This window comes from Trichomycterus rosablanca, chromosome 21 (assembly GCF_030014385.1).
Source record: "Trichomycterus rosablanca isolate fTriRos1 chromosome 21, fTriRos1.hap1, whole genome shotgun sequence".
Taxonomy (NCBI): Eukaryota; Metazoa; Chordata; class Actinopteri; order Siluriformes; family Trichomycteridae; genus Trichomycterus; species Trichomycterus rosablanca.
Genome location: NC_086008.1, coordinates 6163936 through 6190264, shown reverse-complemented (window position 1 = coordinate 6190264; position 26329 = coordinate 6163936). Strand labels below are relative to the sequence as shown.

The 26329-nt window shown below is 38.4% G+C and overlaps 1 protein-coding gene across 1 annotated transcript in view; it reads left to right on the top strand.

Annotated features, from left to right (window-relative positions):
• cacna1ba (calcium channel, voltage-dependent, N type, alpha 1B subunit, a) overlaps window positions 1–26329 on the top strand; it is a 122807-nt gene that overhangs the window by 32843 nt on the left and 63635 nt on the right. The window contains exons 7-14 of the mRNA XM_063017845.1: window positions 11971–12074; window positions 20411–20526; window positions 20842–20931; window positions 21197–21280; window positions 23324–23542; window positions 24797–24909; window positions 25109–25221; window positions 25797–25928. Coding sequence (XP_062873915.1) covers window positions 11971–12074; window positions 20411–20526; window positions 20842–20931; window positions 21197–21280; window positions 23324–23542; window positions 24797–24909; window positions 25109–25221; window positions 25797–25928 — 971 coding nt within the window. The remainder of the gene's footprint in view (window positions 1–11970; window positions 12075–20410; window positions 20527–20841; window positions 20932–21196; window positions 21281–23323; window positions 23543–24796; window positions 24910–25108; window positions 25222–25796; window positions 25929–26329) is intronic.

The following is a 26329-nucleotide window of genomic DNA, read 5'->3' as shown; positions in this document are numbered from 1 at the left end:
ATTAATTTGGGGGAAATGGTCAGTGAGCATTCATGGTTTCATTAGCAAACCCTTTTAACCAGAAAAATATATATATATTTTTTAACAACCACCTTATCCTGGTCAGGGTTGCAGCAGGTCTAGTTTCACCAGGAAACTTACATTTACGTTTTCGGCATTTGGCACACACCTTTATCCAAAGTGATTTACAGTACTTTGACAGTAAAGACTCTTAGCAACTGAGGGGTAAGGGCCTTGCTCAAGGGCCCAACATCAGCAACCTAGCAGTGGTGGGGCTTGAACAGGTGACCTTCTGATTACTAGTCCAGTACCTTAACCACTAGGCTACAATGTCCCTGGAATACCCTGGACAATAGCACCGCTGAGATTTAAACCCTGATAACTGTGCCACCTGAACCCCTGAGATAAGTGTGATATATATTTTATCATTTTACTATTACTGGTGTTGTTTTGCTACGTTTTCCTGTGCCTGTAATGTATCAACAGCTTTTGTTTGGCTTGTAGGAGCCCGGTTAAATCACTATCTACCTATTCGGAGGATAAACGCATATTTAGTCTTGGCTATGTTTTACATGCTCTCTGCTTAGTCTGGTGGTCTGGTATTGTAGATGTTCTGCATGTTGCTGGGTGTGATGTTAAAAACATGAGCTGAAATACAGTACAGTTCTAGCTCTGAATAATCTGATCATCAGGCACGGTCCTTACACTACTAGTTTTCAAATCTGCAAGTAATAAGAGGCAGTGTTGCATGTAAATTCTGTCCATAAAACAAATATGACCACGAGCAGCCGTTTACGAGGCTCCAGGGTTTGTATTACAGTAGGCTCTTGGCAGACAGAAATGCTGAGAGTGGCGTATGCCAAAACACACCATTCCTCTGGTTTGTGCTAAGCCTGTGTTTGCCCGGAGCTATCACACCCAGTTCCTGCCTTTTTATTCAGTCCCTGGAGCAGCCCAGAGGCCTGCATGTCTCCTGAGAGTCATTTCTAATTTATATAGAGGGACAAAGCTTCTAAAGCACCGTGATGTCACCTGAAATTATTTGAACTGCAATGACAGACCAGAAGAGTTACCTCCTAAAGCCACTGCCCTACCTCTGCAGGGTGCCAGTGTTGCACCAGGCAGTGTCTTAGGCTACCGAGATTTATCCCTGGTTCTGCATTGTGCAGCCATGTTAATCTGAGTTACTGCCATGTTAATTACACAGTACTGCTCCTTCCTCTCATCTGTGCCAAAAATATCATGATTAATCACGTCGTCATGAGAGGCTATTACTGCAGAATTTAGCTTCTCACTACAGGAGGACCATCCATAACCCATCTCTAATCCATCATGCTGCAGGAGTGTGTGAGGGTCTGGCAGCCACGTAATCAGGCTCAGGAGTCTTCGGGAGGTCTGATGCACTGTGGGTTGTAGAAAGACTTGGTAGGGATGAGGGAATGAGATGGACAGAGTGGCTTACACATCTCGCTTCCTTCCATTAACGGCCCTCGCTCCCCTCATCCCTCACTGCATTGGTTATTCCCAGATTACAGCTGCTAATGGGTTATAAAAGGAAAGATGAGTGCAGGGTAGAGTTGTGGACTCTCTGCCTGAGAGACTGACTGATCAATTACTGTTTACATGATATCCACATGCTAGCATGTTTAATGATTAAATACCACGCTGCCTTTAGCATCTGAGCGTACATTTACTCATCTGATACACACAGCAGGAACTATTCCTAATACAGCTACTAATACTTTCACTACTACTAACACTACTATTGCTAATACAGCTACTAATACTCTCACTACTACTAACACTACTATTCCTAATACAGCTACTAATACTCTCACTACTACTAACACTACTATTCCTAATACAGCTACTAATACTCTCACTACTACTAACACTACTATTCCTAATACAGCTACTAATACACTACTACTAACACTACTATTCCTAATACAGCTACTAATACTCTCACTACTACTAACACTACTATTGCTAATACAGCTACTAATACTCTCACTACTACTAACACTACTATTGCTAATACAGCTACTAATACTCTCACTACTACTAACACTACTATTCCTAATACAGCTACTAATACTCTCACTACTACTAACACTACTATTCCTAATACAGCTACTAATACTCTCACTACTACTAACACTACTATTGCTAATACATCTACTAATACTCTCACTACTACTAACACTACTATTGCTAATACAGCTACTAATACTCTCACTACTACTAACACTACTATTCCTAATACAGCTACTAATACTCTCACTACTACTAACACTACTATTCCTAATACAGCTACTTATACTCTCACTACTACTAACACTACTATTCCTAATACAGCTACTAATACTCTCACTACTACTAACACTACTATTGCTAATACAGCTACTAATACACTACTACTAACACTACTATTGCTAATACAGCTACTAATACTCTCACTACTACTAACACTACTATTCCTAATACAGCTACTAATACTCTCACTACTACTAACACTACTATTCCTAATACAGCTACTTATACTCTCACTACTACTAACACTACTATTCCTAATACAGCTACTAATACTCTCACTACTACTAACACTACTATTCCTAATACAGCTACTAATACTCTCACTACTACTAACACTACTATTGCTAATACAGCTACTAATACTTTCACTACTACTAACACTACTATTCCTAATACAGCTACTAATACTCTCACTACTACTAACACTACTATTGCTAATACAGCTACTAATACTCTCACTACTACTAACACTACTATTTCTAAAACAGCTACTAATACTCTCACTACTACTAACACTACTATTGCTAATACAGCTACTAATACTCTCACTACTACTAACACTACTATTGCTAATACAGCCACTAATACTTTCACTACTACTAACACTACTATTCCTAATACAGCTACTAATACTCTCACTACTACTAACACTACTATTTCTAAAACAGCTACTAATACTTTCACTACTACTAACACTACTATTGCTAATACAGCTACTAATACTCTCACTACTACTAACACTACTATTGCTAATACAGCTACTAATACTTTCACTACTACTAACACTACTATTGCTAATACAGCTACTAATACTCTCACTACTACTAACACTACTATTTCTAAAACAGCTACTAATACTCTCACTACTACTAACACTACTATTCCTAATACAGCTACTAATACTGTCAGTACTACTAACACTACTATTGCTAATACAGCTACTAATACTCTCACTACTACTAACACTACTATTCCTAATACAGCTACTAATACTCTCACTACTACTAACACTACTATTGCTAATACAGCTACTAATACTCTCACTACTACTAACACTACTATTCCTAATACAGCTACTAATACTCTCACTACTACTAACACTACTATTCCTAATACAGCTACTAATACTCTCACTACTACTAACACTACTATTCCTAATACAGCTACTAATACTCTCACTACTACTACTTCAACCACTATTAATACTAATAAAACTACTACTACTCCTGCTACTTATGTTACTAATACAGCTACTAATACTCCTAGTATTACTACTACCACTACTAATACTAACACTCTTATTACTACTACTAATACAACTACTAATACTTTTATTACTATTAACACTACTGTTGCTAATACAGCTACTGGTACTATTTCTACTACGACCACTACTACTACGCCTACTACTACAGCTACTATTACTACTAATAAAACTACTAATACTCTTAATACTACTACTATTTCTACCACTATTACTTCTACTACTACTACTACTACTAACACTACTATTGCTATTATTATTGGTTATTGCTAGTGATACTCCTACTACTAACACTACTATTATTAATACAGCCACTCTTACTTGTAATACTACTGCTACTAATACAGCTACTAATACTTGTACTATTACTACTAATATAGTACAGTATTATGTGGCTTGAGAGAAATGTGTGATCAGCTTGACGTTAGATTTTCACTTTTAACATTCTTACAGTCTTGTTGTGTCATTTTCACTAACAACTAAAACTAAAATTATGAACAAACACACATTATGTATTTTAATATGTCTGAATTATTATGAATTAAATTTAGTTACAGTTACAATTTTTGTTGCCGTGTATAGAGTCTGGCTGTTCAATTGGTGAGACAGACAAAGAATAAAGCTCATCTAAATGTTCTTTTCGACAGTGTCACAATGCCCCATAATACTGATGCAGTAACCTGTACTATTATTATTATTATTTTTTTTTTTAACCTCTTTTGACACGTGTGGATGTGGTTTGAGTGTGGATGAGCCATTTTTGAAAGGGCAAAGATGTCAGCTTCTCTCCAGGTGCCTCTTAAGTTAAGCCTTATCAAAAGTGGCAGTGTTCAAATTTTTAAATTGAGTCACAGCATGTTAATCTCACACCACACTCAGGAAGTGAACCTGCTTGCCTATAATTGTCTTTTTTTGTTGCTAAGAAATGTTTTGTATGTTCTGTAAGAGTCACAAAGAAATGATTTATTTATTTGGAATAAATCTGGCTAGAGTCATAAGTTTACTGACCTTGACTCATCTTAATTGACACATTAACTAATGGACATTAAAAGATTCCACCTACATTTGGCCTCATTAAACTTGACCTAAGCTTTACTTGTAAATAATTTATATTGTGGATTCCATTTTATCTTCTTTATAATAATTGTACTTGTGTTCATTCAAAATGGACAATGTAAAGCAAGCTGGCACACAGTGGAATGACATGCTGGTAGATGCTGAAATACTGTTTATATAACACTGTAAAACCTACATCATTGCGTAATGACCTCACATGCACAAAATACATGGACATATAAACATATCATTCCTGTTTGCTTGTTGAATGTGTTAATTCTAAAATCACAGACATTAATAGTGATGCAATGATTCAGGGCCAAAGCTAATAACCATTCTTATATGTTCAAATTTGCCAATGCAAATATAAACATATTACTGAAATGTAGAAATTAGGACCAGATCTGCATTAATTATTGTTTTGTTTTTTTAATGGCTAGATAAAATGACTGCTGATAAAATTATATACAGTAATTGTTTCTGCACATTCATCTTTTTTCCTTTTAGCACAATACGGAGACTTTTTGTACCACCTCTATTTTGCCATGTCACATAAGACATTTAGACATTAAGTCACTGAGATCTTTACTTTGACCTCTGCTCATATTATTACTCTATGCTAATTGTGAAGATATTTAAAGTCTTTATCGTGTAGTAGTCTATGAAATTGACAGCAGCTTTTCTTGACACTGATGCTCATGAAAGGCTAGATCAGCTATCTCTTGGGAGTTCTCGAATGATATTCTTCTCTTTCACCTTGCCAACCAGCCTTCAGGCAGCCACTGTTTTCAGCATCATTCTCTGCTAATTTAGTAATAGACGTCTGACCTCAGAAGAAAGTGTGGAACGCTCAGAACGATCAGTGGCAGGAAATGGCTTTTGCAGCCATCCCAACCAATTCAGGGCTTTTGTCATCAGCTGACTCTTGAGATACAGCCTTTCATGAGCGTCAGTGTTGTCGTGAAAAGCTGTTGGCAATATTATAGACTACTACTCGATAAAGCTTTCAAATCTCTTCAGTGACTTTACTTTTTATGGCCATATTAAGACTCCGGGTGTACGTATTACCTCACTTCTTTTCTCTAATTAGCTCCCCTTGGTGTTTTTTGGCTGACAAACAGTATTATTTGCTTCACAGTGCCAGACTTTTTCCAGACTTCTTCTTTAATTAGTGCTGATTTGCAAATGTAGCTGGTAAAATAGAATCTCTCTGGATTTAAGGTTACAAACAGAAAATTCTGAAATCGAAAGTGTTTGTATTTTCAGGGTCAGGGTTGCAATAGGTCTGGTTCCACCAGGAAAACAGGAAACAGTGGGTGCAATACAGGAATACCGTGGACCGGGTGCCGGTCCATCACAGGACTGATGCCACCCCTCTTACATTACGAATAGCCAATCATGTGTGTGTAGATGCCCAGCTGATAGTACCTCTGAGATTCGAACCTGGATCTCAGTCATAGTGGACTAGCATAATAGACTGCTGCGTCACCCAAATGCCTGTGATAATAACGATGTTTTAGAAGTTGCAGCATTGTGACTGCAGTCAGCCAGTTCTCTTAAGATAATCTGTAAAATCAGCACTGAAGGTTGGAAAAAATGCCCGATACCTGCAGAAATGATGTGAGAATCCAGCGTAGTGTGATTTTTTATCCCATCTATCTTCATTGGGTCTTATCAACTGGATGCACTTACCAATAAGAGTCAATACTTTTCAATTCCCAAATGGCATTAGTGCTGTTTATTGATCTTTCTTTTATTGTTAATGCAGAACTCTCTATATCTCATACTTGACTTGCGTTCAATAAATGTTTTTCAATGTCACTACATTTTGGCATCCAACATTCAATTCAATGAGCAAACAAACTGCTAACAGCCATCCCTCAATAATCACAGGCCTCCTATTCTCTAATTCAGTTACTCCTGAGATTGATTTTAATATAAAAAAAAATTATAATGGAATTTTTTGGAATATTTACTAATACATTTTTAAAAGTTTCAGTGTGTAGTGTGCACTTTTGTGCTACGATACCATGCTTTTCTGTTAAGTAATTGTCGTATCTTGTGCTTTTGCCACATTTTGCATCAGTTTTGAACTGAAAGCAAAAAATGAAATTATATTGAACAAATAACCTGATTATTATTATATTATTATGCCAAAATCCACCTTATTTGCATTTCTCAGATTTATCATTGAAGATTGTTCACATGCCATGTTTTACTGTACATTAATCATAAAACTGCAGGAATCAGTTTCAAATTAAATAATTCTTGTGTATGTGAACACATCATCAGGACATTTTGGGGACAAGTATAAAGTGGCGGGCAGGACAGCGCAAATACAGCACAATTTTAAGGACGCATATACTGGACATAGTGTGCCAGTCCTGCTTTTGGCAAATTGCCACCCTAAGCCTGGCTGTGTTGTGTATGCCCAAGACTTAACAGCTGCTTTTGACCAGTATTCACAAACACAGCCGTGTTTCAGCGTAAATGTTTACTCAGCAAGGTACATTGTGTTAAAACGGTTAATGGAGCCATTGGTTTGCAGCAGGACTAACTGGTTGATATATAAAGGATGCTGTAGCGTATTGTGACGCATCTTGCTGGCATCCTGCACGGCTGGTCTGACTGCTGTATTGATTGCTCTCTCGTTAATCATTTAAAAATAGTCCCTCGGGAAACGAGGGTGGATCAATTTGTCCAATTTTACTGTGATCTTCGTGACTGAGAGTGAGATCAAATCAGCAACTTTGTTTCTTTTATACACAAAATAATACATATCGAACTGTGTTGTTACTTTTTAAACTTGCTTATGGAACCTGTGAGTTCATTTCAATAAAAAATAATTATTAATAATTAAATAAAATAAATAAATTAGTATATGTCTTAGTGTTGGACCTCCTTGCTGCTGCTGCAACAGCAGCTCCTTCTGTCTGGAACAATTAGACTTAAAAACACTTACACATTTCTTTGTTTGCAGCACACATCACTGATTGGTTCATTTACTGTGCAGATTACTGTTGTGTCGTACAGCAGCCTGAGTTGCTGCTGACGAGGAGCTTTTCCCTCAAGCCCAAACACTCATCTCCTCTGAAAGAGCATCAGCAGCAAGTGTTGCTGGGCAAACTGGTCCTGAAGGTCTCTAGGGTCCTTGATGAAGAACGATGGGATGTAGAGGAGCCGGGAGGAGTCGTAATGGGGAATGAACGCTGCTGCAAGATGCCATCCAGACCTCACCACTCCCAGACATAATTCACTTAGGCTGGATGCTCGAACTCTGGGTCAAAAAGAAGGATTGCTAGCCACTTGCTTGTCTGACTCAATTCTCTTATTCGGACATAATCTTATACAGATTGTTCCCACTCTTTGTACCATGTGTACTATGGGGATCTCTGCCTGCTGCACTAAACCCTTGCAGGCTGGTGTGTTACTCTGTCCATATTCTTTTGCCACTTGACCACCAGACAGGAAGAGTCACTGTTGCAGATGTAAGGAGGCAGTTTCCTGTCCAGCTTCCCCTCTGTTAGACTTGCCAAACTGTGTCTGTTAAGTACCTGGACAACTATGTAGCAGTATCTAATAGTCAACGTTATGAGACATGTGATGCACAAGTAGATCAAATATCAATGAAGCTTCTGCTGTGAATTTCTGAAACATGTTATGTCTGGGTAGTGGTGTGACTCAATCATCTAGAGATGCATCAACGCAGCGAGAGAATGATGATTCAAAAACATCCCTGATCTCTGAGCTGTCTGTCTTCTGAGCTTTGCTCATTGATTTTTGTAAACACACGAGTGACAGACGGCAGGGAAGATACGACCGATGAGTGAGAAATATGATGTTGTGGGGTTTTCATGTTTGAGCTAAACTATATGATCAATAGTGCATAGAGACCCGACCATACCAGTTGTCAACATTTTGTATTGAATCAGTTATATTAAATTAATTAGTTGCTTTTAATTATTTTGTGGCAGTACTTTGGGAAGCGCCCTTTTCTTAATCCTAATCTACCCGGAAACTTGAATAGTTTGACTAGTTTTGAGTGACGAAGTGGCCTCCACAGAGCCCTGACTTCAACTCTATCCTACATCATCCTACATCATCGTCAGACTTCACAAAAGCTCTTTTGACTGAAGGGGCACAAATGTCCACAGCCACACTCTGACATCTTGTGGAGCCTTCCTAGGGGGTGGAGGCTGTTAATACCACAGGAGATATGGGGTTCAACTACATATCACTGCCTAAGGTTTTGAATTGAGAAGTCTAACAAGTTTATGGTCAGGTGTCCACATACTTTTGACCATATGATGTATTCTAAGCTGTTTAATTTGATTTAATTATTTTTTAGACTTCATCTTATTTCCATCTGAAATTTCACACTGTAGGAATCCCAAATCTGAGTTTCTAACCTGCTGCTCTGTGCAGACGTGTGGGTGTTGGGATGATCCCTGTGATGAGAGCTTCCTCTAACCATCTGAGAGAATTCATGAACTGATATAACACTTACAGACTTTTATGTACCTCAGCCTTGTACCTACACTCAGCTGGCTGTTTTATAAGCTGTGCTTTATAGGTATGCAATCACTGTCTGTAGCAAAACTGCTGCACACAGTTTGTAGGCTCTTATTTCTACCCCATTTATGAATTGTTAGGGGTTGTTATAAGACAGGTGCATCAGTGTTTTTAGGGTTATTAAATACTATAAGCACTCTGTGGTTAGTTTATTAGGCATAGCTCTTTTCTTGTTACAGTTTGTAGGTGTGCAGTTAAAGACTATCACTATTTTATACCGTCTTTTATCCACTATATAGCAAAAAGTTGAAACAGTTTGTAAAATGCAACAATAAATCTATGATTTGTTTGTTCTCCTGAACCTCCTGAAAAGTGCAAAAAAGTGCTTCCTCTCTACTGATGCTGACCTCCACTCCTGACTAAGGAGAGACATGACTAACACATACCCCCTCCAACACGTGTGCAGTAGCCGACTGCATCTTTTCACCTGCACGAGGCAAGTTCATATGTGGATCAGCTTGTGTACAGAGAGCCACACCCTGATTAACGCATTATCCTTCGACCCTTTGCAGGCACCTTCAATCATCCAGCAGAGGTTGTAATTTAAAAATGTTTAGTTATGAGGACCCCTCTGGCACCCTCCCTTTGAACAAAAAGCCAGTCGTTGTTCATGTAGGCGCTCAGTCTGCTGGTAGCAGAGCTGAGATTCGAACCGACGTGTTCGAGATGTCAGCTCTGGTGTGCTGCGTGTTTTACTGCTGCAACACGTGAGCGCCGGAAAGAGGCATCTTTACCACTGTGTTACATCATCTTTACTTTTAATTACAATTTTAATTATTTGGAAGCTGAATATCACATCTACATAGACAAAAAGATTGAGAAATATGCAGCTGAAGACTAAAAGCTCCCAGGAAAGGTCCAGTCCTACAATTTCTTTACAAACCTTCACAGTTTGTTCTACAAGATTAAAAATGCAAAATTAAAAACAAAAACTATTTTGGTTTGTTAATTGCCAGCAGACAATAGATCATCTAAAGGTGAAAGCTGTTTTGGTTCCGGCATAGTTTAGTTTATTATTATTATAAGCTGTTTAGTGGGTAGTGGTACCTCAGTGGGTACTGGACTAGTAATCAGAAGGTTGCCAGTTCATCATGAATTGCTGACATTGTATTCGGTCATAATTGTAAGTTTGGATAAAGGCATCTGATAAATGCTATACATGTACAGATTCAGATAGGTATTTGTTTTACACTTATACTATCCGCAGCCTTGAGATTTAGTTTTTCTGACACTTCTCTACAGCATTGCTTGGATAAGATAAAATACTTGTCCTAGCTTGTAAATGAAAATGGAAATATCTTGGTGATGAATGGGAGAAGAAGCTTAGGGTCTTAAATCAGCAACCTGGTTTATTTTATTGTTCACACACTAACTCATCTCAGAAATGCTTGCATTGCTTTTAGTTTTTATCTCAATTTAGTAGAAAAAATTGCTACCAACATGAAATTGTGCTGCCACTTTTAATTTACATGCAAAAATGTCGAGTAAATTGGATTAACATTAATAAATGAAAATATATTCAGGAAAAGACAAAATTGTGCCTGTGCTCGCTATATTATGATTTAAATATAAAAGAAAAGGGGAGAGATGATGCAGACCGCTTTGGCTTTGACGGCTTCCCTTCTATTGTGTCAGAAATGCAATTTGAGAAGGAATACACATGAGTATACTGTACTAGTATAGATAAAGTGACTGGGAGGATGGGCCGGACTGGTTACCATAGAAACAAAAGGGTAGTGGAGGGATTCGGGATGTGTGAAGCAGCACACTGTATCATGTCGTTTCTGCTGATTCGGCAGTGTTTAGAGTTAAAGCTGCTTTTTGAAAATTGCCACAGGCGGAAATATGATATTACATGAATTGCTGCCTTGTACAACTAGTAATGATGGTTTAATTTGGACAGGGATGTTAAACGATTAACCGGTTAACTGACAACTGATCATAAAGTCATTGTTTGATAAATTACTTAATTTTAAACCTCAGACACACACCAGGTACATAGAGTTTAGACTGCTTATTTATTTCTCAGCCACACCCACCCTCAGTGTGGATGCACCAGTTTTGTTTGTGTACTCAATTATGCAATTTTAGATTCAAGCTGTGAAACATTTTTATGCATTTCTATTATTTAAATCACGAGCTGTTACACATTTGACATCACAGCTGAAAGCTGTTTGTTTCCGAGTTTGACTGCAAGGTTATTTTTGCATGTTTGTTTACAATTTACATTGTTTTTTACATTTTTGTTTTTTGGGAAAGTGATGTGGCTTCATGCCCCAGTATAAAGATAAAACTGAGTGTATCTCTAGTTTTTGTCTGTCTGTAACTGTAACTTTAATGGAATTTTAGGGAGACACGTGCATCCTGTGAAGTTCTATACAGTTGCTCATGGTGCTCTTAGCAGGGAATAAATGCATTACTTTTACATGACAAGATTAAAGAGATGGTTCGCTCATTGCTGCACATATAGACAAACAGAAGAGGAACGATAAGACATTTGTTAGTGTTTCTAGCCTCCATGAAAAGATTACCCACACAATCGGGGCATCATTCTGCTCTGATTTATTTGATGTGTAACAGGCAATAGAATGGAGCTGTAAAACAATTAGCATTGCAGTTTCTCTGTGTTATTACTGCAGCAACCACAAAGAGCTGCTCCTTCAAGATGCACTAAAGCAATCACACTTATTAGTGAGGAATGTTATCATTTCATTGCCACTGAGTGTTCTTATGTCTTGATATTTATTGTCCTTTTTGTGCAGGCCAACGACGCCTCAGGGAACACCTGGAACTGGCTGTATTTCATTCCACTCATCATTATCGGCTCCTTCTTCATGCTCAACCTGGTTCTGGGCGTGCTGTCAGGGTGAGAACCTTTTTAACTTTTCGCTTCTTTGTCACAGTTAACAGCCGATGGTTTCAACCAGATGTTTTAGATTCACGTATTCTGTAGAAATAAGAACCACTGATTTATGTAAAATGTATACAGTGGTACCTTGAAACAAGATGTCAGTTGGTTCTGTGAATAGTGTTGAGTTTAAAAGGTGTTGAGTTTCAAGGTATTTTTTCCCGTAACGATATTTGGGAAACCTGTTAATGCGTTCCATGGAACTGCATGTATTTTAAGCTTATATAAAATAATGGGGTGGTTTTTGACACTTACACACTGACAATAACACAAATATAATATAAAAACACTGCACTACAATTAATCTTAACTTTACCTTTACTTTTTTATTGTTTCCTTATGCTTCTTAATCGTGGAAATCCTTGATTTTGGAATATTGTGTTCCGTTCAGTAAAGGCACATTCACATTTTCTAATAAATACATTTAAAAAAAAATCTAAACACGTTGAGTTAAAGGAAAACGTTGAGTTTAAGGGTACAAAGTTCCTGGCGAAGGGCGTCGAGTGTCAAAGATTTTGAGTTTAGGGGAAGTCGAGTTACAAGGTACCACGGTATTTGCTATAAGGAGGGCAAATCCATATGAATGCACATTGTTTTAAAATAGGGTGTCCCAACAAGATCCGGGTACAAATCCCAAGTGGTGCTATCGGCCAGTCAAGCATCTACAAACAGACATGATTGGCAATGCCTGGGAATGGGGTAGGGGTGGGGCTCTAATGTTACTAATGTTAATAATAAAATTACAGCTGTAAGTGCATTTTAATAGATTGACCTGTTAAAGACTGGGTGAGATTCATTTGGCATTACGCTCTGTACACTGCTGGCATGAGCATAACTCTCTGTCAGTACATTTGAAATGTCACAATATCCTGAACCACTTAATGTAATATAAAAAAGAAACAGATTTATGAAGCTGAGGTTTATGGAGATCCAGGTGTGTTAAATCATACAGCATGATTAGTGAAGCTGTGTAATACTGAAGCAGCATTAGTTACAATTAGATTTCTCATCCATCAGCTGGGACGACTCTGTACACCCCTCACCCCCCTCCTGCTCCCTCTTACAGTCTCTTTCCATTCCTCAAACTCTATCAATTGTAATCACACACACACACACACACACACACACACACACACACACACACACACACACCGTGGTGTAATGGAGGATGGTTCGATGAGTGCTCTGCTCTGTGGTACTGTTACTACCACAGAGGGTTACATTTATGGCTTCTCGGAAAGCAAATCAAATTTTTAGCACTCCATCACTGAACAGCTCATCGACGCTGCCGTTGTGGTGGAATCAATAATGTCCTTTCTTTTTTTCTTTCTTTCTTTCTCTCTTTCTCTCTTTCTCTCTTTCTTTCTTTCTTTCTTTCTTTCTTTCTTTCTTTCTTTCTCTCTCTCTCTCTCTCTCGCTCTCTCTTTCTTTCTTTCTTTCTTTTTTCTTTAATTTTTTTATTCTTTTAATTCTTGTTTTTTTTCCTTTTGTTCTTTCTTTTTGTTCTTTTTTTTTCTTTCTTTATTTCTCCTTTTGTTCTTTCTTATTTAATTTTTAATTATTTTTATTCATGTTTTTTTTCTTAATTTTTTTCTTTGTTACTTCTTTGTTCTCTTTTCTTTATTTCTGTATTCGTTCTTTCTGTCTTTCTTTTTTCTTTCTTATTTTCTTTTTTTATTTTTTATTCTCATTTTTTTGTTTTTGTTCTTAATTTTTTCTTTCTTTTTGCTTTCATTTTTTATTGTTTTAATCTTGTTTTTTTTTCTTGTTTTTTTTGTTTATTTTTTCTTTATTTAGTTCTCCTTTTATTCTTTCTTTCTTATTTAATTTTTTATTCTCATTTATTCTTTGTTCTTTAATTTTTTTTTCTTTATTTTTTCCTTCTTTGTTCTTTTTTTATTTCTCTCTTTGTTCTTTCTTTCTTTTCTTTTCTTTTTATGTCTTTTCTTTGACAAGTTTACAGGGCTATTTCAGCCTCACTTATTACAAGGACCTGAATGTATTGTTTCACCCCCACCATCTCTCTGGTGAATATGGTTGCATTATAAAGGATCCCCTCCTTGTACCCTCTTTCTCTCTGGTGGATGAGTGCGCTCATTCCCAGGTTGATGGGTAGTACAGGGTTGGTGGGTCCTGTGGGAGTCACCCAACAAATTAGTATTTCTCTCTCATTTCTTCACACTCCATCTGCTGCTGTTTTAAGCTGTATACTGACACTACCACCCCTCACTGGTTTGCCTAAACACACTGAATGCAGATGCACTTTTTCTGTTGCTGCACTGATTCCATGTGACAGTTAGGCTCGCCCTCGCATCTGGTCTCGTGGAGTGAAAAACATTTCATTGTGATTTCGATAAGGGGAACACTCCACTGAGAATATTTCTTTAAGACAACAGTTTCTCCTCTGGCACTGATGAGGCCTGGTCCCATAGGGCTGTGGTCCATGTGGGGGTTCACTGCAGATCTTAGAATAGTGCCACAGTGTACGTGTGAGCTCCTCTAGTCTGGTCTCATCATAAGCCATGTGTATTGTTTGCCATAAAATCTGATATCTGATATATATTCAGCACTTAGACCAGTTATAAACCTGATTAAGTTAATCTGTATCACATCAGGAAGTCACTACAGTGCTCCCGTGGAACTTCATATATTTTAGGCTAATGTAAATTAATGGGGTTGACACTTATACACTGAAAATAACACAAATATAATATAAAAAAACTGAAATACAATAAAAGCTGCACTTCACCTTCACTTCTGTATTGTTTCCTTATGCTTCTTAGTAATGGAGATGCTTGATCTTAGAATACCGTATTCCGTTCAGTAAAGAAGAAGAAGAAGAACCTTTATTGTCATTATACTTGCGTACAACGAAATTTTGTTTGACACTCTCCGAGAGATAAAAAAGAAGAAGCAAAAGTATTTACATAGCATATGGATATTTACACAATAACCAGTACAATTTGAAGTATGGATTTTAAGATAAATGATAAAATAAATTATGGATGAATATATAAAGTAAAGTGACTGTGCTATGTGGAGATACCAGTTCAGTTTCCAAAGTGATGATTTTATGCTTGAGTGAGAGAAGCATTCACATGAGAAGCAGCTGTGCCATTATTTTCTATAGAGCGTGAGGGTGCACAAAGCTTAACGTGACTTATTGTACTAAAACGATCGAGGAATTTCATTAGTGGATAGAACTTATGAGCAGTAATAATTCAGAGAGGTTTAGTGTTCCTGTGTCGTTGTTTTAATACATTAAGTCACATTAAGCTTTTTTTTTTAACAATAAGCGTTTTAGACTCACTCTGAAAAGCTGTTTCTTACAATTTCTCAGAACCCCGAGTTATAACACAAGTTTAAAAGTGAAACAGGAGGAAAATCCAGCTGAACACAGATACATGTGGACACTTTCAGAGTGGATTTGACTGTTATTCCACACACATGCAGATTCGTCTCATATTCACTCTTTGATGACGTTTTACCGCACCGCTCAAGCCGAGCACTGAACAAAGCGGCTGTTGCATACATGTTAAGTTTAAGGAAAACTATACTAAGATATATGTCTGTGTGGACACCCAGCTGGCCGATAGCACCGCCAAAATTCGGACTTGAGAGCTTGAGATCTCAGCAGTGGTGAGCAAGTGTGTTAAATGCGCTGCCACCTGAGCGCTCTGTATTTATTTTTAACATTTTCAGGTTTATGATGTGTATATTTGGGATTTTAATGAATTGGATTGGGTTTGGGTCAATGGATTAATCATAGATTCATTATTTTAAATACATAATATTTGATTTGTTTTATTAAGTGAAGGTTTTATTAACCTTCTGCCTCATTCAGTGTGTCTTTGTGCTCATCTAAGTAGCCAATCAGTGTGTGTGTGTGTGTGTGTGTGTGTGTGTGTGTGTGTGTGTGCAGGCTCCTGCCGTTCAATATTTGCACCTAGAGATGAGTTCATCATACTGAGAAGTATTGCTTATTGTAATTAGGATGTTGGATTGTGGTGTTCTTTCTCTGTGTCTGTGTGGGAACATGGCAGTGGTGCCAGGGATTCCTCTTTGGCAGCCCACACATTCACACACACTCTGACTGTTGCTGCATTGCAGGAAGGGGGGGGGGGGGGGGGTGTTACACTTTGGCAGAGTGAAATCCTTCTACCCTGTGCCATCGTTCCACACGATTCTTCACCCTGCCATCCACTCTTCAGCTCTCTCTCTCCTTCACCCACCCACTTAGCTTTCTCTTCTTTCTCTTCATCCTGAGCTTCTGGTTTGAGCTAATGGAATCTGGGGGAAGCTGTGTGGGTAGAAGGAAAGATAAATAACAACATGTTCGATAACTTCATTTGGTTGCTAGCACAGAAATGCGTGCTATTAGCTTGCGCTGCCCGGTTCATAAGAAACAGCTTTTAAATTTGCCTTTGTCTTTTAACCCAATGCAGATTTTTCCAGGTGTCCATGTGCACCTGACCACCCTCTCACCCACCCTGAGGGGCCACCCTTCATAAAAGTGGCAGAGTAGCAGATGGCAGAATCAGTTTTCTCCTCTATCAATGTGTTTTCATGCATAAAGGGTAAAAGAAGCAAAAGCATATGGAAGTTTGAAAAAGTAAGGGGTCATGGGATATTGCCCATAATTTTGCAGCATTTCACTGTTATGCAAAGTTTCTAAAGACAACACGAGTAAAGTTTTTACTACATTTGTACTTCCTCGCTTTGATCAGATCTCTATAGGTTATCTGTTAGCCACATTTTATTCTAGAGAATGTTGGTTTCCTAAAAGAGAACTTTAACCAGATGGAAAAGCTTTTCTTTTAGAAATACTCTTCAGTATACCGATCAGCCATAACATAAGGAACTTGTGCCTAATATGCTGTCAAAACAGTTCTGACCCACTGATACGTGGATTCTACAAAACATCTGAAAGAGTCCTGTGGTATTTAGTACCAGGACATTACCAGCAGGTCCTTTAACCTCTGTACGTTGTGAGAGGAATCGTACTACAGTGCATCCTGGTGCCATCTCTTCCTTGGGTAAGTGACACACACATGCTCAGCTGTCCACATAATTTTGGAAAACAGTAACATTCTGAGTAGTTAAACTGCTTTAATGTTCAGATCCAATGCCTCTGTGCCTGTTGTAGGTGCTTTCAATAGTGGACAGTAGTTACCATGGGTGCTTTAAAAGGCAGCTCTATCACCAGTATTAAAATGACCTGCTGTTTGAACCACAGTAGCTTTGTTGGTCAGTACCAGATGCCAAAGCTCTCATGTCCTCTGGCAACAATGAGTCTTGGTTGCTCAACAACCTGTCAGCAGTTTGTAGCCTGCTCCTTCTCAGAACACTGTCAGTAGGTACTTGCCATAGTTGCCTGTCAGCACCACTTGCTGTTTCTGAGATATTTCCAACTGTTTGTCTATAACATTTTGGTCATATCAGAGTTGCTCAGGTCTTTATACTGATTATATCTGCTGCATTCCGCATGTGTACTTCAAGTAACTACTATCAGCCAACATTTAACAGATTTCTGACTATATTATGCCAATTTTTTATAAAACAGGCATTGCTATGCAAATTTTTTGGATGGGGCCCTGACTGCACCCATGTGCACAAACCTAAGTTTTTGTTTTAACCAGTTTGGTGTGATGGAACATGGACATGATGACAAATGTCTTGATTAACAAATATCTTTGGGATGACACTGGAATGTTGTTTGTGAGTTTGGCCATCAGCGCCTGACCTTACAAATGCTTATTGACTGGATGAGACACTTTCGAAATCTTGTAGAAAGCCTTGGAGTGGATGCTATTTAGCTCCAATTCCATAATAATGCACATGGTTTTGGAAAGGGATGTCTATCAAACTTTATATTCATCTATTCAGTGATCTCCACCATTCCCATCTGTATAAATACGCTCCATCATATTGATCAGGTGATTAGTCAGAATAGCTTTGTATTGATTTATCATGATCCTTCTCTCAAAGGACAAAAGTGGTTCAAAAGCTTAGCAAAATGCCCCCTGTAATTGTCCTGCTCCCTGACAATTCCTCATTTTGTCTCAGAGTCTCTCTCTCTCTCTCTCTCTCTCTCTCTCTCTCTCTCTCTGTATGTGTGTGTGTGGGTTTGGAGGTTGGGTGGTTGGTAGGAGTATTAGCACCATGTATTGTCCAGCGAAGATCAACACAATAGCTCCAGCTGTCTCAGGAGAATACAGTGCAATTGATCTTAAAGTAGATAACCCACCATTTTGGTTTAGTCTGCACTTCTTAACTGCAGTTTGGAGGCAGGCGTGTCATAAACCGGGCTTGGATAGTGTTGTTTTGTTTGTCTTAAAACCCATTGATTTTTAACGGCTTCGGTCGCAAGTAATAGTGCTTGAAGAAAGTGGAAACGTTCGGTGTTTCTGATTTAGTCAGATTTAGTCAGTGACTAGCAGAAATAATAAAGAATCTATTTTTCATTTTAAAGGTACAGTCTAACCTAATTAGTTTATGGAACCAGTAAAAAGAAAGCTCTGGTTTTCCCCTCCTGAGCCGAGTCACTTTGAGTGGTAACATTCGATTGACAAATGCTTGCATACACTTATGAGAGTGGTTATAGTTTCATGGTTATGGTAGTTATGGTAGTCCTAAAATCTTTATGAATTCTTTTCCTTTCTGTAAATGAATGAATAATCCCAAATTCCCCCAGACACACTCCCACAATTTGGGAAAATCTTCCCAGAAGAGTTGTGCTACTCTTGATGAATCAATCAGTTTGTATGCAGCAGTGGCGGCTTCTCTAAGACTGCAAGGGAAGCTCAGCTTCCCCTAAAATGTCAAAAATTAAATGGTCAAATATGTACAGTTGTGTTAACATTTCATTGACTACAAATGCGTTAGAACACGTTCATCTCGAAGACGAGTTTGTTCAGAATCAGCTCAGAACTTCTCATACTTTCCCGTAGCATCAATGCATTTGCCCGTAGAAGCTGAGCGTCTATTCACTTCAACGGGACTGCATGGAACGGTTTTTTTCATTGCTTCGAAACTCACCGGTCATTGGATAAATGTCACGATTTTGTCCCGCCCTATGGGCGGGTCTGGATGCAGAGCTTTTGCAAAATGATTGGAGGATCAGTCGAAAGGCTGAATCCCGTTTTGATTGACAGCTATTTTGAGATCTACGCCGTCACTTAATCACTGGAAGCGTCAGTCCCATCGCGGATTTTGCGAGTGAAGACGAAAGACAAACTGTAACCCATTTCTTCGATAGGATCACAGGCCATTTTCTTTAAAAGGAAAGGAGGGCAGAATTTATGTATAAATAAATTGACAAATTTTATGATGTAAGCCGACAATGAGCTTCCCCTCTTTGAAAGACCAGCAGCCGCCACTGGTATGCAGGCATTATTATCCTGGAATATGGGAGCATCGTTAGGCAGGATGTTTGCACCACAGGGTGCATCTGATCCTGTAAAAAGGCAGCGTATCTGTTGGCTGTCATGTGACAGTAGAAAAGCGACACATGGACTTAATTATATTCATTACTCTTTTAATATAATTGTGGATCCTGCTTTGTATAAAATGGTTATGAGCAGATACTGGAATCATGTTTTGTGTCTGTAATTACTGGCCTGTTATACAAAACGTTATGTTTCTCTGATTAAATTGTGGTTGTTATTTTAGGGGAATGTAGCAATTATTTTTTTACATGCCGTGTACCCCTGTGCAAGAGCTTCAAGTTTTGTTCCTTTTTGCTGGTGGTATTTGTTTGAGGTTGATGTATGATGCCATGACTTTTGAAACAGAAGCTCCTGCAGCTCCTTGCAAACATTAGTTGACTTGAATGGAACATAATGTAAGATTTCAAATCTTAGAAATGTAATCCTCAAAGCTCTTTTATAGCTAAAATATCATTTTTTAATGTAGTGTTTCTGTTATTTTGTACATGTACGTACTGTATGTGGATAGAGTAGACAGAGTAAGCTTCAGAGGTTCTCAGCTGCATATTTGTTTGTTTTTTTAAGTCTGACATTTCCACAGACACCAGACCCCTAAATATTGAGAGAAAGTCACTAAATATTAAAGTCTGCTCTATCACTTCATGTTTCTGAATGTGTTTCTGATACTGCACTATTTTCTCTGTCCCAGTCCACGTTTTTACGCCAAACTGCCAGCACACTAAACATTTCTGGCAGCAGTGGCATTTGTTTTCTTGTACCATGCTTCTTGTGACTCATCATAGAGAGTAGGAATATTCCAACCATGGCAGGCAGTTTTTGACACTATGTTCATGTTTCTCTCTGCAGGGAGTTCGCTAAGGAGCGAGAGCGGGTAGAAAAAAGACAAGAGTTTCTGAAGCTGCGCAGACAGCAGCAGATTGAACGAGAACTTACTGGATACCTGGAGTGGATCTGCAAAGCAGGTCAGTTTTACACTTTCTTGGTGCTGTGTAAAAACGGCCTTGGTGTGCTCTTCCCTCAAAATTCATCTGAAATTCAGACAAAGCTCTTCTCCTCAGTGCCTAAATGATTATCATTTGTAAATTAAAAGGACAGGGCAGCGGCTCTTGGCCCACATCTGTAGTCAAAACGCATTTTCAAGATCTCAGGTTTGACAGATACAGGTCTGCTCAACTAGGTGGAAAGAACCACTCTTGACTCAATGATGGGCCTTCATAATGCATATCTACGTGAGTCTGTTACCTTGGTTGTGCATTAAAAAGTCCCTTGTTCTTCAGAGGAAGTCATGCTTGCTGAGGAGGATAAGAATGCGGAGGAAAAGTCTCCTCTTGATGGTGCCTGGTACAAGAGGAAATGCAACAACCCAGGTGGGAAACAACATCAATACCAGATAATTTCACTGTAGCTCTGGATCACTAACAAATGTTCCTTACAGAACCTTGTTTCAATTATCCATGGTTTTACCATTACAGACATACTCAGAACATACTCATATATATATATATATATATACTGTATGTTACACTGCATTTATTTAAATAAAAAAATGGGACCCTTTGCTGTGGTGCTCCAAACTGTTCACAAATAAAAGATTTTCAGTCTTGGATCTCTGCTGGTCTGTGTTGTTTTCAGTGCTGAAAAGGTCTAAGAAGAGCAAAAACGACCTCATCAATGCAGAAGAGGGAGAGGATCACTTTACTGACATCTTATCAGCAGGTACGTATAAACTTTATGATCTTGTGGTTTATAAATTTGTTAAAATATGTCAACATCTAGCCTGGTTTATTTAATAGCTTCCAGGCTCAGTTGAATATTCCCAAAGCTTTTTTACAAACATAGTTCTACTGCTTGTTAGTAAGTAATTAGTCTGTTAGGTAGGTATTTGGTTGATTAGTTACTTTTTAGGGTTTTTAGTATTATTTAGTTAGTTGGTTGCTTGATCCGCTAGTTGTTACATTGGTTATATAAGTACATGCAGTACATTGGTGCAATACATAACCCAGCACATGACAGTAAAATACAGTCCCGCACAGGGTGCCACCTGCTATACCATAAGAGAGGATCCAGCGTTTTATTGCAAACCTAAAAGGAAAAACATGTTCAGCTCCACGACCCGACTGTTTTTTTTCTATTATTTATCACTAGTGTGAAAAGTGGAATGAACCCAGAGTGGGTGGTAAGATCATGTTCTGAATAGTTCTGAGGTTTCTCCTGTGTCAGATTTCTGATTAAAATAGCTCTTGAAATGATTACTCCTCGTCTTTCCCAGGGTGAGGGTAATGAGATGCTAATGAGCCAATTTTTCACTTTGGTCTTTATTTTTGCACCCGGTCCAGACATTTGAGTTACTAAGGGTTTAATATAGCACAAAGGCTGGGAGGCAGACACAGAGTCGGGACAGGAACTCGGGCCTTATGCTTAAAGCTACGTCACACTTAAAACATTTGTAATAATTGTACATCCTTGGTCTGGTGTATATAGTTAGACTGGAGGAGCAATTTCCTTGAATAAAGCAATAAAGTGGGGGTATTGCTTTCATTTTTCTTTCCCCAAAGAGGTTTCTGGAATAAAAAGGAAATTTTCTAAATTTAATCGTCTGTCTCCTAAAGAGCCACATCCAAACAATCTCCTTTTACTTCCACACTTCCAACATTAAATTGCCTCCTAAACTCAAAAACATAATTTTTATTATTGTAACATTTTTTTACATAACTGATAAGTTATACCGGTTGGTATTTGAGTTTAATTTGTTCATACAGTGTTGCATTATTATTTTTCTATTTAAAACAGATTTTCAGGGCATGTACAATAGAATATGGAAGCATTATGTGTGAGATAAGTTTGTCAATTTAGAAAATAAACCCGGTGTATAAATTGTTACATATGATAACTGGAAACTTTGCTAATGTTAGTGTTAAACCAAATAATAATGTTATATCTTGACAAGATTCTATTGTTACATAATTTACAGAAAAAGGATGATCCAAATAAAGACTCCAGTTTAGAAACCCCACTTCTGTCTGCCTGTTACAAATGTGAGCTAGTTTAATAGCACTTAACTAGCCTCTGATTAGCTATGGTGTATACAGTAGCTAACGACACTGCTGAGTAAAATACAGCACGTGTTCTGAAATGTCAGCACATCTGTAATATCTGCAGACCGATGTTTCATTTTCAAACTAACAGTCAAATTTCCTGAACCTTGCCAGCAGCTTTTTGTATTATTTATTACACAGTGCACAATCGATCATGCATAACCAGTGTAGTGGGTAAAATATGAGCATTTGGCAACGCAGGACGACATAAAGTTGCCTCCATTTGCATATCATGCATATTTATAGATTCAAATGCCATTTTGGTGGCACTGGGACCCCTTGGTCACACTAGAAAATGACAAGTCACTGCAGTTTCTGGAGGTTTCCAACCGTACTGCAGAACATAAAGTCTACACATCACTGTGTTCATCTGACATACACTATATGGACAAAAGTATTGGGACACCCCTTCTAATTTTTGAATTTATGTGTTTCAGCCACAATCATTTTTGACCAGTTCCCAGTCATACAAATGCTCTGATGAATGGGCACAAATTTCCACAGATATACTATAATTCTTTTAGTGGCTTTTATAACTGGAAAGATCACACAGAGGTCACTATTTGTACCATTTGTTTTGAAATGGGATGTCCAACATGATAATGGTCACGTGTCCAAATACTTTTGACCACATAGCGTATGTCTGTTTTTCTCTTACATTCAGCACCTCAGAGCTCTCCATTTGCCCGGGCCAGTGTGAAAAGCAGTAAAAACGAGAACTCCTCATACTTGAGAAGGAAAGAGAAGAGGGTTCGCTTCTTCATTCGGCGCATGGTGAAGTCACAGGGTTTCTACTGGACTGTGCTGTGCCTGGTGGGTCTGAACACACTGTGTGTAGCTATAGTGCACTACAACCAACCCGACTGGTTAACCAACGCACTGTGTAAGTACCAGCTGGATTCATCAGTCTCAAAAGTGAATCATAAAACAGTGGTCACCAGGAACTCTGTATATGATTTTGTTTGTTGTACTAACACCACAACCTACTTCATTATGATATATGAGTCTATATATATGATATAAATGAGTCTGAGGTCTTCAGAATTACAGTTAAATCTCTGCTGTAATGGGGTGGTTGCCTCAAATGAGATGCCAGCTCTTACCCTGTAGCTTGTAGGATATTTAGATGAACTCAAGTACATGATATTTAACCAGAAAACAAAAGAAAGATAACAATAATACTCTCCAAGTTCTAGCTTCTCTATACTCTACAGAATTCAGTTTAAACTCATTTTAATTGTTTTTAAGGTGTTGAATAGACCAGGACCCTCTTATATTACTGAGTCACTTCCACACTCAGTCTGGTTCTATGTCTCTAAGGTCTTGGCTGTTCCACAGTCTCGCCTAAAATTTCAGGGTGATTTGGCCAGTGCAGTTGTGGGCACCAGCATACATTTCAATATCAGGGCTGCTCCACTGGCTTCCCTAAGCTAAAGCTAAACATGATCTTAGACTAACACAAGACATGAACAAGAGCATGGACTAGACAAGGGCATACCAAACCAAACCAAAATAGTCTTCAATGAATAAACCACTTGCCTTTTTAAATGAACTGAGCATTTTCCCTAAATAAGGTGGAGCTGTGGATCATTAACAGGACATTAACAGAGGCTGGATTCGTGACACACTTAGTATTAATAGAGAGAATTTAAATAAGTAAACTCAAAAAAGCATAAATAAGGCTAGAACTGCAGTGATAAATCTTTAAGGATAAGTGCTATACCAACAGTGGGAAACACACCTGAGCCAGGGAGAGGAAACTTTTAAAAGTAAATGTGGAAAGCAAAGGGAAACACCCAAAGGAAAAGCAAAAGAGCAACTGGGTGTAACTCAACCAGCTACTCAGTTCACCAGGAACTTTTTTGAAATATGGAAATTCCTTTAAGGTATATATTTCTTCTTCTCGGTTATCTTTTTTAAAATTGATTTGATGAATCTTACATTTGACAGTGGGCGCAGATCAGGGTTGTGCTCACAGCAGCAGATTCACAACTGGGAATCGGAAATGACTAGATTGGGAGATGGGTGGGGGGTAATCCTGGAAAAATAAATATCTCTGTATGAAAGGTACTGTACTGAAGGTGCTATAAGAACTAATACATGCTCTGTGTGTTTGTGTGTGTGTGTGTGGCTACAGATCTGGCAGAGTTTGTATTCTTGGGCCTGTTTTTAATTGAGATGAGCCTGAAGATGTACGGCCTCGGCCCCAGGAACTACTTCCACTCCTCCTTCAACTGCTTCGACTTTGGCGTGAGTGTTTTTCCACCACGTGCCACCGTGATGAATCTCCTCTGAAACATCATCAGTGCCGTGTTACTTTACATAATGATAAAGTGTTCTGCTGTATACTGAGACCACGCTGTTAGGGGAATCACTGTCGCCAGAGTAGAAGATCAGAACTGATGAGGTGAATTATGATTTTTGTGCATTCTGTCTGTATTTTGTGCAGGTGATAGTAGGAAGCATCTTCGAGGTGATCTGGGCTGCAGTGAAACCTGGAGCATCTTTCGGCATCAGTGTGTTACGAGCTCTGAGGCTGCTGAGGATCTTCAAGGTTACAAAGTGAGAAAAGAAAAATATACCTGCTGATGGGCTTGTGTTTGGGTTATTTTTTATAATGACTTCCAGACCATTTATTGTTTTTTCTGAGCCTTTTTCAGTTGAAACTAAGATATTTCTTCAAAAGTTTTGTGCACTTTTTTAAAGTCTATTTATTACGAATTTTAAAAACAAATAACATCACTTTTCTACATTGTCACCTTCTGATGCATTTTCCCAGCGTCGCATCAACTTTTTAATTCCATCAGCAAAAAATGTTTTTGGTTGAGCGCGTAGCCACTGACGCACCGCTGCTTTTACAGCATCATCACATGAAAATCTTCTTCCTCTTAAAGCTTCTTTGAACGGTCCAAAAAGGTTGGAATCAGATGGCGCTAAATCCGGACTATAAGCGTCTCTCAGTCTCTCAGACACAACTAATTACTACTCCTGCCGCCCTCACCGTTTCCAACCAAAATATAAAAGTGCTGAAACTTTTTGAAGATCCTTCGTATATTTAATACAACCTAACAATGACGTACTGACTGAATAAATGAATGATGGTTGTGACATATTTCTGTGTATGTGGGTACTTGTAGGTATTGGAACTCTTTGCGGAACCTGGTTGTGTCTCTGCTCAATTCCATGAAGTCCATCATCAGCCTGTTGTTCCTCCTCTTCCTGTTTATTGTGGTGTTTGCTCTGCTGGGGATGCAGCTCTTTGGAGGACAGTGAGTATTTCAGAGCTTACGCTTTCTACATTTGAAGCTAACCTAGGGTGACCATACATCCTCTTTTCTCCAGAAGGGTGCTCTTTTTTGGACCTTAAAAATGCATCTGGATGTGATTTTTAAATCACCAAAAATGTCCTGGATTTGGCTTTTGTAGTCTGAGTCAGAGCGGTAGAGAGAACAGAGTGGCGACACTCTCATAGGGAACCGTTGGAAAGGGGGCGGGACATATTTTCTGCGCAGCTTCCGGGTTGTGGAGCTCTGAATAGTTCCAAACATCCCATAGAGCCTCATTCATTTCCACTACTTATCAAGCATTTTTAGCTGTATGTTGCTTTGTTTTAAAAAAATAATGAATTTAATGTCATTAATATACTTAATACTGTTATTGTTTAGCATTT